Genomic DNA, 19,240 nt, shown 5'->3' with positions numbered 1-19,240 from the left:
GAACACCTTTTATTATTCTATGTGTAAAAGAGATCATTCTTAAGCAAACAATGCTGGAAACATATTTCACGCTATGAATATTTATCATCAAAACAGATTTTGGCAGTCATTTAACAAATGAAAGAAAATACAAACTCTATTTAATTAAGCATACGCACATGCAATGTTTCAACACAATTTATGACATTTACAAGAATTAAGATACATAGTTGGAGTGTAAAATCTAAGTTTTCATGATTCGAAAAGTTATCCATGAGAGGAATAATCCGTTTCCTTTGGGATTACTTACGAGACGCAAACGGTTTTTAAAGGGCTTTCTATATAGTTACCACATTGTTTGCAGTTGAAAACGTTGATACAGTGACCCAAATGAATCATTAGTAAGTTAAACACAATGTGTGTCCTGGATAAATGCTTATTAACCAAATTCCTTACATTTCATATCAATACATTGAGAGAGAGCCACTGAGATAGAACGGGAAAAAAAGAGGAAGAAGCCTATGATTTGGTAAATGCGGCTGAAACATGTTTTATACTTTCACAGCCACAGAGCAATAAATACCACACTAATGCAAAGTATACTCACGATATGAAAGACTGATGGATTACAGTTGTTTTTAGTGAGTGTTATGACAGAATAATTATATCAATAATATGTGATAATGCCCTGACATCAAGAAATAATGATAATAACATATTGAAATACTAGGAATTATATGCTTTTGATGTGATGTATATTAATGGATTTATGTTATGTACTGTTTCCCCAAACAATGTGTTTATATGGCTCTAAAGGATCATCCAACCAATATTAGTGCAAATCTTTTAGAGATAAACAGACTGAAGAATACATTCTTATGATTTACATTTTTTTAAAATTCAGAATCCAGCAACAAGTTGTATTAGATTACTTTAAATCTTAGCAAGACAACGCTTATTCACCATGTGTGGTAACTGTGAAAAAACCCTTTTATCCAAGATACAAAAGGGATAAAAATAACGATAAGCTTCATCCACTGCATACATATTGATAACGTAAAGAGAATAATAGCAATATACGCAATGGAGTCTGCTAATGGACTTACAATAGCAAGTATATGTACAGTTTATCTAAATAACAAATACGTTTTGATGGCTTAAATGATTTCAATGGTTGTCATCATGAGTCAATTGAAGCTAGACCACCATGGAAAATCTGGAAGCACTGGACGGCCGTTTCGTCCTGTCGTGGGGCTCCTCAGCAGTGCGCATCTACGACCTACTGGTCTCGAGCGCGAGCACATAGCCACTAGACCACTGAGCCAGCATCCAACGGTGTTAATGTTTAACTTCAACTAAATGGTTTCATTAAATAATAAGATGACTAAGAAGACTGAACATATAAATAGCTCACGAACTGATGTTATCAAGTACATAATTATACAGCAATAGATTGACTAGCAATTCAAGGTGAAAAGAGCTCAATAAAAATAAAGGAATGATCTTGAAGATGAGTAGTACTCAACTAAATATTATCGAATTAAGGTCACCCCAGAACTTTTAAAGATATTGTCCATTTGTGATCGCAGATTCGATTACTGCTCTTTCAGCAAGGCATAGTAAATCTGATTTGGTCTACTTATTGATCAATTCGACAAGTTACGCAATGTTCAAGTTATTTCCATTATCTAACAGGTGATGAAAAACTGAAATGTCGAATAATTGTTGCTTGATAGTCAGTTTTAATTCACCTAAAACCAGAGAAAGACTAGTCCAACTCTTCGACCAATAAGTTGGGACTAAAAGTAACAAGTTATAAAGTAGTTCCAACTGATAAATTTATAAGTTTACTTGCTTTTAAGACAGTAAATCATAGAATTAAAGAGGGTCATTATTAAATAATTCTAGGATAAAATTAAAAAAAAATAGTTATTTCAACCAATTACGAATATTTATTAAAACGTTTCACTACAAACTTAAGCATTAATATTAAACTAATAAATATACGATAATAACGTGATTAATTATCGTTAATGAGTACATTGTATATATATATATACGCCAACTACTCACTTCTGACACAATGCAGCACTCAAAAAATAATCTTCAGCCAAATACTTCCCAAAATAGGCTAATCCACCAACTTCATTCAACATTGATTTTTTGACAATATACGACATACCGGTAAAACATGTCACGCCTAATTGATTCAAAGCAGTATAACTACGAGCCAAATAACACCCAAATGTAACCTAAAAGGTTAAAAAGAAATATCATTTATGAAAGCATTTCGTGGTCAGGATTTTAAATTGAATAGTGAACATTCTATAAAAATACACTGGTGATTTCGACACAAACAACTAATTTGTATTCATAGAAATGTTGGATTAGGACATATACATACTGTGCTAGGTTAAAACGTTCAAGCATACTGAAAACAATAGAATTTTTGTTGATCCTGTGTGTAGAAACCATGGAATCACCAACAGTTTAAAAAATGTATTGCAAATGAATCGGAAAGCAATTTTACACCCTCTATATTGCTTTCGGTGTACAATAATAATTAGAGCAAAACGATTAACATCTTATAAATGTCACTTTGTATATATATATATATATATATATATATATATATATATATATATATATGGAAGCAAGAACTGAAACAGTAGTTCCCTTTAAATTCCCTAGGATTTCCTAAAATTGACAAATGTCTTTCATACTACAGTCAAATAATAAATAACAGTCCTGAAAACTTTTAAAATAATGCAAATATAAAATCAAGTTCTTAATACTTATCTCAATCGGCCACTATCAAATAAGAGTTAAATAACCTCTGGAGCAGAAGAATAATCTAGTATCTTTGTTATTTTTTAATCTTTTAAATATATTTAACACAGATATAAACAAATTTCTCTCCAAAAGGTTTCATCCTGTTCAACGTTCCAACAGTTATTTCTTCCTATTGTAAACAATCATAGTTTGGTTTAAAAGAAATTGAGTGATGGCATACACATTTCAACCATTATGTTCAAAGTTCAAACTTCTTATATAAGCTAACCAGTAAAATCACAAATTCTCATACACATAGACATGAAAGAATAGATTAACACTGAGCGTATACAAACTAATATGTGTTCCAGTCATTTAATAAATTGAATTTTTATCTTCAATAAAATGCAAATATTGAAAATTATTCTAGTCATATAAATAATTCTAAAAATTATTATGAATATTTGAAATATGTAACTTTAAATGATAAATTACATTTGAAGCATCAACAAACCAGTAAATAGATAATATGTCAACCTATTTATTTTATATGTAAAGATAAACTATTCAATATCATTTATATTTTGTTTTATAATTCAAAATTCTTCATCTAATCAAATTGAAACAAGAATAAATAATCTAATGTTGAATATAAATAAACTGAAGAAAATCTTCAAAAAACAAGGACGAAACACATGTGTCGAGGATTTCATCACTATTAGCCATAATTTCATCTGACTAAAATTATTGAAAACTAATGTTTATAAAAATTAATAATAAGAATTGTATTATTGAACATTTTATATTGGATTACAGTAAACAATTCTTAAAACGAACTATGCGAAATATGTGAATATTCAAAAAAATAGGTATAAGGAAAAGACTTTATATTCATTGGATAATGTTTACAATCAGTCTTTGTTCTATGGCATTTCTTTTCACTTCATATCATGTTTAATGTAGGAATTAAACTGTAATCTTTTGAAGCTTCTTCAAACGACAAACGAAGAGAAAAACATCAGACGTTATAATGGTTCTTGATTTTTTCTATAATTAGGATCATAATAGATAAAAGTTTCGGAAAGATGACAAAATACCATCTTTTATTGGCTTTCATTCTACATTTATCTCTAGGCTGATAGATAAGATAAACGAATTTTTGAAACAATTATTGATTTACACACAAAATATTCGTTGAATAAGACTTGTCAAATACTCTGTAATGAAAAGTATTAATTTTAAAGAGAGCAAGAACAAAGGTTGGTGCAGAATAATATGAATTCATTTTATTTCGTTAGGTTCTCATCAGCTGCTTACAACCTAAAATATTTGAAATTCAACATTATAACAGATATTGACATACTTATACAACAGAGGGCGATGAAGGATGAATATATGTAACATAGTGTAGTAAAGATTTCGTTAGAGTTAATGAGGTCATAAAATTCTGTTTCGAATATATAGAGTTTGGGAGGGAAGATTCCAGAAAATTGAAATAGTGATTAGAAATCATGGAATTAAAACACATTAGACGATTATGTAATGAAGTAACTGAAAAGTATTAAAAGGTCACTTAGTATTAGGTGAACTTGGTTAGTTCTTATAATTTATTCCTTGTAGAAATAAAACAAAGTAGATTATGTGATAATTTTAAAATTTGTCAAGGTCATAAGTATGAATAGAGAACGATAGAAGAATAAGCAAAGTAAAACGCAAATTACGTGTCCTTTACTACTGAACAATTAACATGGATGAATTAATAAATGAGAAACACTTTAAGATTTAAGGTAAAACTGGAAAGATCAAATTATGTTAACATAAGGAAATATTGTTTCCAATCTCTTTTATAAATGAATTCTATTTAAAATTAGTGCATAGCAGAGTTATTGCTAAATATAACAAAATAAGATATTGACGAAAACAATGTTGTAGTATCCGTACCACTACGTTATGTGGCAATCCATCCTAATCAAATCGATAATGCAATTAATTAATATCAATGTTCAAATCCTAAAGATAACTAACACTGCTTAGACAAAATTTAAACGCTATAACTAACCAATTAAGCAGATACCATCAATTTCTGAGGGAAGTAAATGCTAGGTTTTAGAAGTACTGAGGAAAAAGAAGACAGAAGTATAGGAACATTCGTAATGGAATTGTTAAATTTATTACAACTCTTACGATAGATAATTCCGATATAACCCCTTATTGTCCAGTTAAGAAGAAAAGTGTTGCATTTTAGAGATTGTGTACTGTCATGTAATAACCAATAACTTAGACTGAATGAAACAATGCATATGAATTTTTTGAGATTTCTGTTAAACTGTAACTGAATAGGATTCACAACTGATAAGTCAATAACCAACTGCTTATTGTTTTAAGACTAACATTGTCATAAATAAAGACAGAACTTACTTTCTAAGTCACATGCTTTGTTAACAAATGTAAATGACTAACTTCGTAAAATACTGGTCCGCAAGTTGCACGTATTTCATTAAAATGAAATGCAATACAATATTTGTCAGACAAAAATTACAGTCATTTAGTAATAAGATCAAACGACATTTCTTAATTATTGAAACAGTGGACTTATGTCTAAATTTTAGTGCATGAAGGATAGATTGTGTTGTAATTACTGAAAAAATATTGAATAATTAAGGACATAATTTCCATTTCTATCATTTTATATATATAGATAAATAGTTCCAAAACTTTTAAGCTTTTGTCGACATTATCATACCGTTAGCCAAAAAGACCATATGATCTAAAAAACTCTAAGTTCGATTCCTTAGGAAGAGGTTATCACCGTGTACTACTGAAGAATCCCATATTAAGAAAAAAACAGGTGTCCGATGTTCCGTGCTTCTCAATGGTGGTCTAGCTTTAATCATGAAATGATTTAGGCCATGAAGATTTAATAAAAATACAAAATTAAATTGAGATAATATGAAGTAACTGAAGATGGTCATTTTAGACAAAAGGTAACTTAATTCTATTCAAATCTAAGAATACTGCAGAAATCATTTAAAATATGAACAATATACCAATTCAAGAACAACCATAGATCAAATGAAATAAATGATTGATGGAAAATTTGAAATCATCCATTCTTACATTCATGAAAGTAAACGATTTCAATTCTAACATTTTTTTATACATAGAACATAGTGTTTTTATGATCCAAGTTAAAAACTCATCAAACTATCAATTTTACATTAAAGAAGATCTAGTTGACTTTCATTTAATTTATCATCTTATCTTATTGTTTCATTTACCTATTAGAATACAAATAGAAATGTTCACAAAAATAAATTAAAATATCTGCATCGAAATAGGTAATTATTTTTTATCTAGTACAAAACTATTATCAAAATTAAAATTCATTCCACAGTGTAAATGCTTATATTAAAAAATCCCACCAAAAATATGGTCGCACTCATTAAAACAAGAATATATTTAAAATTATAATAAAAACATATCTTAAACTACATTGGTTGAAATCATGAGTCAATTGAAGCTAGACCACCATGGAAAACCTGGAAGCACTGGACGGTCGTTTCGTTTTAGTATGGGATTCCTCAGCAATGAGCATCCACGATCCCGCACCCCGCGAGATTCGAACCCAGGACCCATCATCCTCGCGCCAGGCGCTTAACCAACCAGACCACTGAGCCGGCATCCAACGGTGTTATTGTCTAACTTCAACCAATCCACGAAGTTGCGCCACCGTACACTATTGTCTTCAGTGAGTTGATATCTCACAACAGACCTGGTTGAACTCCACTGGTAACGGTTTCTCACTAGAACTCCAGGAGTATCTCTTGAAGTCAGTCACTAATGAGCAGATGATTATTATCAGAAGGGGTTTTGTGGAGATTTTAAAAATTTCAGTGGTTGAAATCATGAGTCAATTGAAGCTAGACCACCATGAAAAACCTGAACGAAACGGCCGTCCAGTGCTTTCAGGTTTTCCATGGTGGTCTAGCTTCAATTGACTTATGATTTCAATCTGTGAAATTTTTAACATCTTCACAAAACCCCTTCTGATATCTTAAACTAACCAATTTAAAATCATAATACATAGACAAATAGTAAGTCAGTATCTACTGAATAGAATAACTTAAATAAAGGGAGGTTGAACCAAATCTGCACCATAATTATATATATACTCAAAGAGCCAGTTGATTTCACTTCTCCATTCAGTATTTATTTACAACAGATTGTATAAGATGATGACGATTAAAATGCATTACAAGGTGACATAATTATTTTTACAATAAAAACGAAAATATAATCACACGAAATTTGTAGTCAACTATGATAACTGAAAGAAATTAAGGATTATGAAACATGATATTATAACTTTAATCCTTTGTACTTTGACCTAATTCATTTTAGATATTAAATATAGTTAACATTTTACTCTAATATTATTATAGATTATATTCAATAAGAAATTATACAAATAACCTGATTCTAGAATGATTTCTTTTAATAAGATTAACACATTTGATAATAATTACTGTTGAACATTTAATTTGTAAAAACAAACAGACATGTTATGAAGATTATGGATTTAATTAATGCAAAAAGTAGAATCAGTGTATGTATGTGTGTGATTTATTACGCTTAAATTGACAACATTTACAAGAAATGAATTATTTCTTTTTGGTTAGCGTGAGAAAGAACAAACCAGCTTCCAACTGAAGAGGAAATTAGGGAAAGACGATGGAAATGGATAGGATATACATTACGCAACTCATCAAACTACGTCACGAGGCAAGCCCTAAGGTGGAATCCTGAAGGGAAACAGAAAAGAGGAACGCCAAAGAACATATTACATCGAGAAATAGAAGCAGATATAAAAAGGATAAATAACAACTGGAAAGAGTTGGATGGAAAGTGCAGGTTGGCGGCCTACGTTCCTCCACAAGGAGTATCAAGCGTAAGTAATTAACAAGAAATGGAATCATTTTAATGTAGGGACAATTTAAAGATGAACAGAAATGAAACGTGCAACTGAAATCAAATGAATGCTAACTTTAAACTGAATTAATAACACTCTTTGCAAAAGAATAACACTGAAAAAAAGTTAGTCAAACTACAAAATTCTACTGTTAACCACAAGGAAAAAAGAAATAATACTTCACCAATGATACTGTGTTGTATTGACAATAAATTCAAAATAAATCCTTTTTTGTTATATCGGCCATATGAACAAAAAACTTTTACAGTATAGAATCATACATAACAGTGTTTTGTTCCAATCTACTTCAAATTGGTTAAGTATAGAAAAAGAAAATAGAAACAAATTTTGACCTATGGAAAAATTGTTCTTTTAATTACTTAGCATATTGAAATCTAAATAGTGTTAACATATTATAGTCAGCTATATGATAAAACTAACATAATCTTCTAACCTAAGCGATGAGAAATACTTAATGCAATTAAAGGAGAAAGGTTTGTATGATGTAAGTTCTACGTGTATATTTCGGTCATAAACTAATCAAATTATGTTAAGAAAGATGAATAGTGATTGACAGTGTTTCGTCCTATTCGGGACTCGCCAATTGGAATTACCCAGATCCCCGAGTTATTGATCACCAGAGGATTAGATCCCGACCCCGTACACTTCAAACGTCATTGCGATATCCGCTTAGTTATTGAGTCCACATTGTTAATGGCTTGTACATTGTTTTTGTAATTGTTAGGGCTTCAACTGCTCAATATAACTTAAATCTGATTGTGATCATTTTAACCTATATTCCACGATAATCAACTGTGTCATCTACTTACTGTTTATTTACTGTACAATAACATGTGATATTACATAAATCCAAATAGTGTATTTTTCGAAATACACTGTAAAACGTTTACACCATGTCCGTTATTTATCATACATTAATCAGATTTGATATGATTTCCAATCACTGAATAGTTACAATGCAAAGATCAACAAGAAATTTCAAATACTTGAGTCACTTCGATCATCCGAAGATTTAAATCTGACCAGATGAGTTGAGTGTTAACAAATTTATGTTAATGATACACTGATCTTGATTGTATCATGTAAATCTTCATCATTAACTTATTTTATATAATGTACAAAATTCCTAGTACAAATGTTAATATATCAAGGGTATGCTAGTTAAAAGTGATATGCACAGAGAAGTATGCTTCATATATAAATTTGGAATTATAAAACAGTGCGCTGAGTTAATTTACATCCAGACAACTTCCTATGTATTTGAATGAACCAGATCCATTTTTAACATAACTAGCTAATTTGTACGAATATTCGTCAATATTAGACCGGAAAGTTTGACAAAAATTGAGCACCGAATATAGATATAACATTATTTGTGAGAATTGTGCCTGAAATAATCGCAGCGATTGCAATTTAAATAATTCTAACCTTTCGTCCAGCAAACTTGTCTGGACTTCTTCAGGGTGAAACTCAAAATCAAAATCACCAAAGAAATGCATAATGTTTAACAATAAAATCTTTGCTGCGTTTATTCAATCATATTTTGACGTTAACATTAGTAAGTAGGATAACATGAGTCAGTTATATATGGATCATGTGAAAAGTCTATAATGTGAAAATAAATAAATGAAATGTGCGTGTATGTGTAAGATCGAGTTATTAATAGTTGATATTAGGTGTTCGATTTTTTTGTTTGAAGTAAAAACAAAAGTGCAGGTTGAAATTGTTTATGAACCGTCGATGTGCATGTAAAATGAGAACCATCAAATACATAAATGTAATGCTAAGATAACCCAGATTAATTTCTGTCAGAATAACGATGTATGAGAAATAAACAGGTTGGATAGAGAAAAAGTCCAATCACTTGTTAACGAATACTTGTCAAGTAGTTGCTAGTTGAATACCATCCTTTTTGCTCAGACTCTCCTTATTCGCCCATATATACAGCGCTTCTGCTGTCAATACTTCTTTATGTGTACTAAAACCTATCAGAGGTATTTTGGTCCCTTTCATATTGATCTTGTGTCCTATTTACGACGTGTGTAGTGCTATCGCCGACCTATTCTCAAGTTTCCCCACATCAACCATGGATTTGGGACATTTTTCAAACATTCTTTGTGTTCCTTCAAGCTCACATTCAATTGCCGTTAAGTTTCTCCCATATACACTACATTACAATCATAACGGTTGAGCTTATAAACAATATTCTGTTGTTCTTCCTTTAGAAATCTACCCTTAAATTTCACTAATAGTGATTTTGTGGTTTCATAAGCCCGAAAATACACTCTTATATCATGTTTGTTTAGAATCTCCCTTATTCCTTCCGATGTTTCACTACGGTATGGGATGACCAGGGTGGACTTCCAATCTTTCGGTACACACTAATTTAGTTTTTTTTCCATTTATAATAATCTTATTTACAAATTCTTTGGGGCAGTTGTTATTCTCTAAGCGCAGACAAAATTTCATTCAATTCAACCTGTTGGTCTTCCTTATCTGTAACGAGATTACCACTTTTGTTAATTAAATTTTCTACCAGTTACTTTCGTACAACACTCATGAGTCCAACCGTAATCTAAGTATCTCTCAGAATGTGTTGAATTCTTGAATACATTTATTTTCAACTTATTATTACATCTTTGTTCAATCGAACAATCGAGAAACGCTTGTTTGTGGTCATTAGACTTTATTTCCTTTGTTAGCTTCATGCTCTCCGAAATGCTGTTTACATTTTCAAACAATTCTTTTAAACCATTCCGTTTAATGATTTCATTTAAAGATTGGTCTACAGTAGACAATAAAATGAAGGCTACCCTATTTACCTGCCCTTTATCAATGACATATTATAAACCTTTGTTGACAGAATAACTTTTTCAATGCTCGATTTATTTTAAATCAAAATGTTACACATCAAAGCTCAGTCTATTTTGATAAACCCGGTTACAATTGATCAATTTATTTAGTTAATATTGTAATGAATAACTTACAAAAGATTTCTGTCATTGAGGGAATGTCATTCTACATTTAAATTAATTATCTTCAATTATACTGTCATTTTAATTGTTATAGTAAGATTGTTCATTTGTTTTAAATAATCAATCGTTTATGATAATACGCATGTAGGTCAGTCTAGTTTACTTAGTTCATAAATCCGTGAAGACGTTTTAATCACACAGAATAAACTGTTTAAAGTTTATGTACAATATACATATTTAATTTGATTAGAGAAATGATTGAAGGGATTATTTATGACATACCTTTAGTGAAATTATTACTAAAGCTTCATATATTCATGCATTTGTATTCAAGTTAGAAAAGAATATGTATTTTCTAACTGTTGAATTAAGTCTATTGCTGTACAGAGATTTTTTTACATATATTTATAGGAGAGATATAAAATACTCAAAAAGAATGTTAGACACTGAACTGGTAATTGACTTATGAAAGCAATCTCCAGATTCTGACCGTTACATATTACAGAAAACAAATAAAAAAAACTCACACGCTCAACTAGACAGGATCTTATCAATGATTAAGATATAGGCATTTCAGAAAGATATCAGGCTTCCAGACTTTAAACTTGTTTCAGTAAAAACATTATACGGTGTAAAGCATGAATAAGTGGTAAATAGCATAGTCACTCAGTTAACTTTAAATAGCTAAGAACCTGACATAAATGTAGATCGCTTCAAGTTGAAATAATTTACATCAATAAAGAGAGAGAACATTCCTGAGATAAAGAGCATAGAAGTGAGGATAACAATAATAAGTCCTAATGGAAAACTATTCACGGAACATATGGTTTCACAGGAAAGTAATTATATTAACAAAAACATTGAGTAACTACCATATTCAAAAATCAGGAAACTAAAGAATGAATACATCTCAAATGCAATCGATCGTAAACAATGCAACAAAATATTTTTCATGATATACAACAAAAGCATTTCCTTCCCCTGGTTCTTGTATTTATCGATTCAAACAAACTAAATATACCTAATAAAAAGTTTAAGTACTCAAACATTCACTGAAATAAAATGGTAAGCAATGCGTAAATTGAATTGATTAAAACCAAACGATTCCAGAGAGATAAATAATTTTGATAAAAAATGAATCTGATGGGATATAAAATAATCGCAATGCAACACACTGTTACTAGCATTAATTAATGCTAAGAAAAAATGACGTTTGACACTTTCATCTTTGTAAAATGAATTGCGATGAAACTTTTTTAAAACGTTCCAAAAGAAAACATCTGCACTACCTTTTCAATAGCGGCTACAAAACCAGAATGATCGGCGAAAAATGGCAATTGATGAACAATGGCAACTGATGGATCATGAGCTTTATAGACGAAATCCCAAATGACCTCTGCGGATGCTATGAAAATTTCATATTAAAACAAAAATAATCGACTTACAATTATCTTAATATTTATTATAATAATCGTATTTACAATTCAAGTAAAAGGAAGGAAATTTGAAACCGAAAAAATCATATTTAGTAATACGACATCATGTTCAAAAGATAGTATGTAAGTCTAACATTATTATTATTGTCAGTATATGCTTGTGGAGGTTGCTGACCTTTGATTGAGATTATGAATCGATCAATGTTAGATTCGTTGAAGTCAGGGATTAACACCGTTCGATGCTAGCTCGGTGGTCTTGATGTTAAGAGCGCGCGCGCGAGACCGAAGGTCCTGCGCGCAGTATCGTGGATGCGCACTGCTCAAGAGTCCCATACTAGGACGAAACGAACGTCCAGTGCTTCCAGGTTTCCAATGGTGGTCTAACACTGATCGATTCATTATCTCAATCATTATTATTGTTCAAATGTCAGATTAAATTATTTCGATAAGGTAAATATTCCTAAACTATGTTTGAAAATATGCATGCTAAAAGTACAAAAAGTATCGTGTTTATGACAGAAGCTACCTTCACAAAATTAACCAATATACTGTTAATTAACACAATGCCAGTAGAATAAACGAATTTAAAGAACAATGAACATTATTGGAATACAACTTTTGTTCCCACTTAAAGCATAATGGGATACATATCTATTGTGAAAAAATTCCTCCCCTATCACAAAAAATTAGATTCGTATAGTTTATTTAAAAATCATGAAATAACTTGTTGTAGTGCAAGTTTACAGTAGGATGAATAGTAATGTACATGTTGGACATTTTTGCCGAATCTTGAAAAAACAAGTTATTCTATGGTTGTGAAATAGCCTATCGTCCTGAGACCTGGCTTCAGCTGTGATAAAATATTCGGAAAGATTGACTTTAGATTGAGAACATTGAACATACTTTTTAACGTCCAACAGTAATTGTATTTATTGACCTTTAGATGGCATTCAGCTTGGTTGATCGCGAGGTTCTGTGGCAAGGTCTGTCATTGAAATGTGCACCAAAGAAGTACATTAAACTTTTGAAGGCAGTCTACTCAAACACTATTGGTCAAGTCAAAGCTTATGGTAAATTGTCTTTAGAATTGAGATATTTGAGTAGCCTTCGTTAAGGATGCCTACTTTCTTCACTTTTATTAAACTATGTCACAGACATTCTTTCAAATATAAAGCTTTCACCGTCATACGTTTCAGGGATTGGTCTCCTAGCGAACTATTAACTTTTCGACTTACAATATGCAGATGATATAGTTCTATTTGGTGAAAACCCTAACAAAATACAGAGTCTTCTGGCCATCATAAGCAACAATCCAAACATGTTTGAAATCAGATTCTCTACCTCAAAACCCCATATTCTGCTTTAGGATTGGCTCGTGTCACCTCCTGAATTAATTGTAGGAGGTGAAGTAGTTGGACGTATCGACCACTCCAATTATCTTGACGATCTGATCAGTCCTGATGGTCTGCTATCTGGCGAAATCTCGGCATGGATTCAGAAGACTCGACTAACTTTTGCCAATATGCATCACTTGTGGCATAGGCAATATATCAGTCTGTCAACCAAAGTATGAGTTACTGCGCAGAATTTCACTAAAAAAATATTCCAACCTGTATGATCAGAAAGCCTATGATTTTATAGAACTTAATAAATATGATTTTGATCACTGAAACAGTCGAGCACTAGTAAGCAGTCCTACATTAGGACGAAACAACTCTCCAATGTTTTCTGGTTTTCAATCTTTGTTTAGTAAAAGTTAGTCTGTGATGGAAAACTGCAAAATCCAATAAACTCCTTAACTCTCTATACTAAGACAAAATAAATAGTCATTCTTGAAACATACATCAGAAATTAAAAATACAAACAAACATGCTTTGATCAATTCGATTACGCTACAGTACGACTAGGCAAGACTTTTGAAGTAATTCACTACATGTATTCGAAAAAAATACGTAACGAAATAATTTCCAACCGACAGTCCGTAGAGCTGATCATAACTTTCAAGATAAATTGAACGGTCATTTAACAAATGTCAAATAAATAACGGGAAACATGAAAAAATAGGGTGTACACGTCATACTACTCTTGAACTTATATTTACCAATTTGATGAATGACACATTAGTAGTATTATAAGTAATTCATGTACAGATTCATTTCTAGATAATTCTAAATGTTAATAAAAGAATATCTCACATAACCTACTTAAACCAGTTATAAAACAGCAAAGATCACCAGTAGCTGTCCTAATGTTGTTAAATATGCACGTGGCTAATTTATAAACTTAATTAGTCATAGAACCATTGGAATTAATGAATGAGACCGTTAATTTATTAAAATAAATTAAAACAATATCCTAAATTGACTTCCCAGCAAATAAATCTCACTGTCCAAAATGTAAGAAATTACAGTGAATTTACTGACATTGGTGAGTGTATGTACTTGACAGTTAATCTTTTTTAATTAATGATACAGTAATCGTATAAAAAGCATTTAACAACCTGAAAGGTGTTAAACTACAGTCGATGAAAACGTTTAAGTATGTAATCGATAAGTGAACGATTCGATACTAAATTCAAACCCCCTGGTTATCAAGTATAAAACTAAGAAATCAATAGAAGCTGGTAGTTTCTATTAAGCAACTACGTGATTGCAATAAGCTACCTAACTTATCCAAGGTGTTGTTGGAACTCCATAAGGTATTTTTTAATCTGACCACCAATCTAAACAACTCAATAATTGTTTTCTATTAAACTCCTACAGATACCCATTAAAAGTTCAAACACTACGATTATTTTAGCTCTCACCCACATAATAGTGTGCTGTAAGCTGTTTATGCGGATAGTTATAGGCAGTATGTAACAGGAATCGGGAGTAAACTGCCCACCAGCAGAAGATTGAAATAAAGAGAAAGAAAAAAAGAGGAAGAAGAAAAAAAGAAGGGAAGAAGGAGAAGGAGAGGAAAGAAAATAGAGGGCGATCGGAACAACAACAGGATTGGAAGAATGATGGACTGCGTAAAGGACAACTTAAGGAGGATATGCTCATGATGGACTTAATGTGTGATGGTCATATTTTCCAAAGACATTGTGTAATTTTGCGTAAAATGATAAATTGACTTACATCACCTGATTTTTCTATCACTACAATAGTATTTACAATTTCTAAAACCATTTTTTTCACTATGAGACACCAAACTAAATCAGTAAAACTACGTTTAAAGAAATATAAAAAGAAAATCAAACCAAACGGGTTAAATGTAATGTAGTAAATTAAACACTACAAACCGTAAATCTACCTTTAACTCGACTAGTGCTCACCCAAACAAGATTATATTTTGCAGCCTCGTAAGCAGGTACCATATTGTGTACCATTGGATTCACTACTCCGTCTCTACCTCCTGAAGAATTAAAACAGAGATTTATTTTCAAAAAGCAATCAAGATCATTTCTTAATGACTGAATGATTAAATCGTTACATGAAAAATTTTCCACATAAAATTTCACTAACCTAATTATAAATTATTAAGTCAAATTATGTAACTCAGGAATTCCAGTTGTGCAAATGAACGATTAATATCAATGATGATAGAAATGATATGTAGGATTTTAATTACAGGATTTACAAAACTAATTTGTAATCCCCAATTTACGCACGATGCAACAACGCGGTTAGATGAAGCTCAAATAAGATCGCATTTAAAATTATTCTAGTAGTTCATAGAGTTGAGTAGATAGCTAATCATATACAAACATGAAATTGAATCGTTACACAGTGACTGATTGTCGTGTAATTAGCAATATTTATAAAATAGCGAAGTTGTGAAACGTTTCATGTTAATGACAGTTTAACTTCGTTTCGCACTTCCTTTTGCGATGTGCGCTTGATTCAAGATTCTGTATTATGGTATACGTTCGAACGACATTTAAGCAATTGGTTGGATAAATATACCATTAGTTTAAACACGTTGGTTAAGTCAACATTCAACGAGTATTTAAGGCACTATTTTTCTTAATTAACAGTTCTATCAAGATATAATGTTATTGTATATCTTTACAGTTGATGGAAAAAACACTACTTCTTAACATACTTTCTCCTGTTTTCATAAAATAGCTACCTTTTATCATTGGAAAATAGGATCTCAAGGAGCGGAGCAGTTGGTGAATCGTCGACTTCACTCAGCACCCTGATAGGAACGTAAATTTCCAGAGCGGATACGAGAAACTAGTTAGCCTATTTGTGAGCTCCAGATATACTGAAGTAAAAAAAACTAATCACAAATAAATGTCTACCTTCAGCAGGAAGACTGATATTACCATTATGCTAGTTTTTATTTTAAAGATTAATGTGCGTGCACGAGCGTCTAATAAACAAAATTCATTAAAAATCTTATGAGTAGTAAAGTAACAAATACATCTTTTATAAGTAGTGTTGAGTTATTTTGATATGAGTGAAGCATAAAACGGATGGGCTTATCAGCATCATGAGAAAATAATGCTTTGTCAAATTCAGTCACTTTCAGTAACATGGATACAATTATGGTAGATCTTCTAATCATAAAGATAACTTTTCTAAGCTGAACCTATCTCATTATCACGATCAAGAAATAGATTCAACAAAAAACACTTTAGAAACTATCCACATATTAGTTCGAAGAACTGTGTTAATAGGAAACGTTTTATAAAAACAAAAAGTTATCCAGATCCTTTATAGTTATATACTACCGAAAAAACTGTACAGAGTAAATAAGAACTTTCATCTAAATTTGATCGAATAGTTTCACAGTATTTGGGCGCCGAGTTAATGTGGGACATTAAAGAGGTAGAATGTATTTGTAAAATCCTAGCGAAAACATTTGAAGTATATCAAACGTTTCGCCTAGCAATCTGGTCCAAGCTTTTTCAAGGAAATATAAACAAACATCAAAATTATCAAATTTAAATAGATGCTTAGTTCTCCAGTTTACTGTATACTGAATAGGTCATCTAATCAACGTTAACAATTCACTTGATATTGTTTTACTTGAATCTTCCGATTGAGGTTTAAGACTGCAATTGATCAGTCTGTTGTTGGCTTATGTGCATACTGTGTGTATGCCTCGATATTGCCTTAATTTACAAGCATTATAAGCAAAGATGCATAGTGGCTAGCAGTGGAATCCAGGACGCGCGTTTCGTCCTGTTTGGGACTCGTCAGCTGGATGTACCTGCATCTCAGAGTTGATGCCAATAAGAGACTGATCAATTTCAGTCCTAAAACATCAATGGGAAGATTCAAGTAAAACAATATCAAGTGAATTAAACTTCACCCCATTGCACAAGCAAGTGGCTATCAGGACTCAGTAGCTAAGTGAATAACGCGATGGCGTTTGAAGCCGACGGTACTGAGTTCGAGTCCCAGAGTGAACATCAACTCTGAGATGCAAGTACATCCAGCTGACGAGTCCCAAACAGGACGAAAGGCCTGTCCTGGATTCCACTGCTAGCCACTATCCATCTTTGCTTATAACGTTAACAATGTTTAAAGTAGATATTTGCATTATTGTATAAGAGACATATGATGTAAAACAAAAAGTGTTAAGATAACAGAACATTACTAAAACTATCTTGAATGAATTCATCTTGCATATTAAAAGTTAAGTATAAAAAGATTCTCATATTATTTAATAAATACCACTTAATACAGTCATTACTATTCTAGAAACATGAAGACATAAAATCACTTTACTTTCAGTAATCTAATTTATTTAAGACTAAATATTATAATTATAGTGGAAATCATTTTGTTGTTAGCTTTTCATTCTATTTTTTTCTTCTTTGTATGGTGATTTCCTAAAAAGAAAATTCTTCTCATTATGTAGTGTGTTTTAATCTCGTTGAATAATACATATGACCATAATAATAATAATATTAATATCACATTTTAGAAACATTTGGTAACTAAAATAAATAAAGCAGATGATGTTAGTTTTCGATATTATTTCATTCTAATGGATTTTATACACACCTATTTCTTTGTTTTTATTAAATATTTACATGTGACTTATAATTAAAGTAAATTTGACTATTTCCTTAACGTTCATAATATAGAATGATGACGCAATATGCACAGTATGCACATATGCCAATAACAGACTGATCAATTGTAGCCATAAACCTCAATGGGAAGATAGAAGCCAAACAATATCAAATGATTAGTTCCTTTGATAAACTTCGATAATACAATGAGAAGACGAATTTTATCAGAAAATTTATAAATGTTCTTAACAAGTATATGTGTGATCAGATTGTTCGAAATGTATTGTGCAAATATATCACATAATTCTGATAAACTTCTGAATATTTTGATAAACTTGTACTAGTGATTAATATTTGCTCTCAAATTTTTGAAGAAACACATAAACTTTCACACTATTTTCATCGGCTAACACTCCTGTCATTCAAAGTGATTAAATTTTATATAAAAAATATATAGTTAAAAACCGTTTCATATATTTCAATTGCTTTGATTGCTTCAATCAAGATACCATTTTACGAAATTTTATTTTGCTTATACTTATAACAGAAGTTAACTAAAACTGTCTTATTCTTGCAAAATATACCTAATATTTTCACTTTTAATCTTTTTATTTCAAATAGGCAACAGTAAACTACACGAAATCATGAAGAGAAATAATATGTTCATTGATACTTATCGAAAAAAACTTAACTGTAGTCATCCTACTCTCAGAATTTAACACTACTTCGTTGTATATCAGTCAGTAATATAAACTAACTTCACAAAATGTAAACCATTGGAGTAAACGATAGCCTTCCACTTGTTAATAAACATAATTCAAGATAGATTTTCAAAGGATGTAGTACGGAACTGCTGGATGTGTAATCAGCAAAACAGGGAGAATCATTAATTTTCAAAGATGATACTTGGCAATAACCTCACTTTGTGATGAACAGACGGGTCGAATAGGATGTTTAAATATCATATTATTACAGCTGCATAACATCAACTAAAAAATTACAAGAGACAAGGGACTGTGGAGAGATATTTTACCTTGATTTAGAATTTCTTAGTATTGAGTACTAAAAACTT

The 19,240-nt window shown here is 30.9% G+C and overlaps 1 protein-coding gene across 1 annotated transcript in view; it reads right to left on the bottom strand.

Moving 5' to 3' along the window:
* MS3_00007493 (uncharacterized protein) overlaps nucleotides 1–19,240 on the bottom strand; it is a 42,212-nt gene that overhangs the window by 10,794 nt on the left and 12,178 nt on the right. Inside the window, exons 4-6 of the mRNA XM_035733277.2 lie at nucleotides 15,450–15,551; nucleotides 12,006–12,121; nucleotides 2,053–2,231 (exon numbers count right to left, since the gene is read on the bottom strand). Of these exons, the coding sequence (XP_035587504.2) occupies nucleotides 2,053–2,231; nucleotides 12,006–12,121; nucleotides 15,450–15,551 (397 nt within the window). The remainder of the gene's footprint in view (nucleotides 1–2,052; nucleotides 2,232–12,005; nucleotides 12,122–15,449; nucleotides 15,552–19,240) is intronic.

Source organism: Schistosoma haematobium, chromosome 4, assembly GCF_000699445.3.
Source record: "Schistosoma haematobium chromosome 4, whole genome shotgun sequence".
NCBI lineage: Eukaryota > Metazoa > Platyhelminthes > Trematoda > Strigeidida > Schistosomatidae > Schistosoma > Schistosoma haematobium.
The sequence above is the reverse complement of the archived record's forward strand: the minus strand, read 5'-3'. Positions and strand labels throughout refer to the sequence as shown.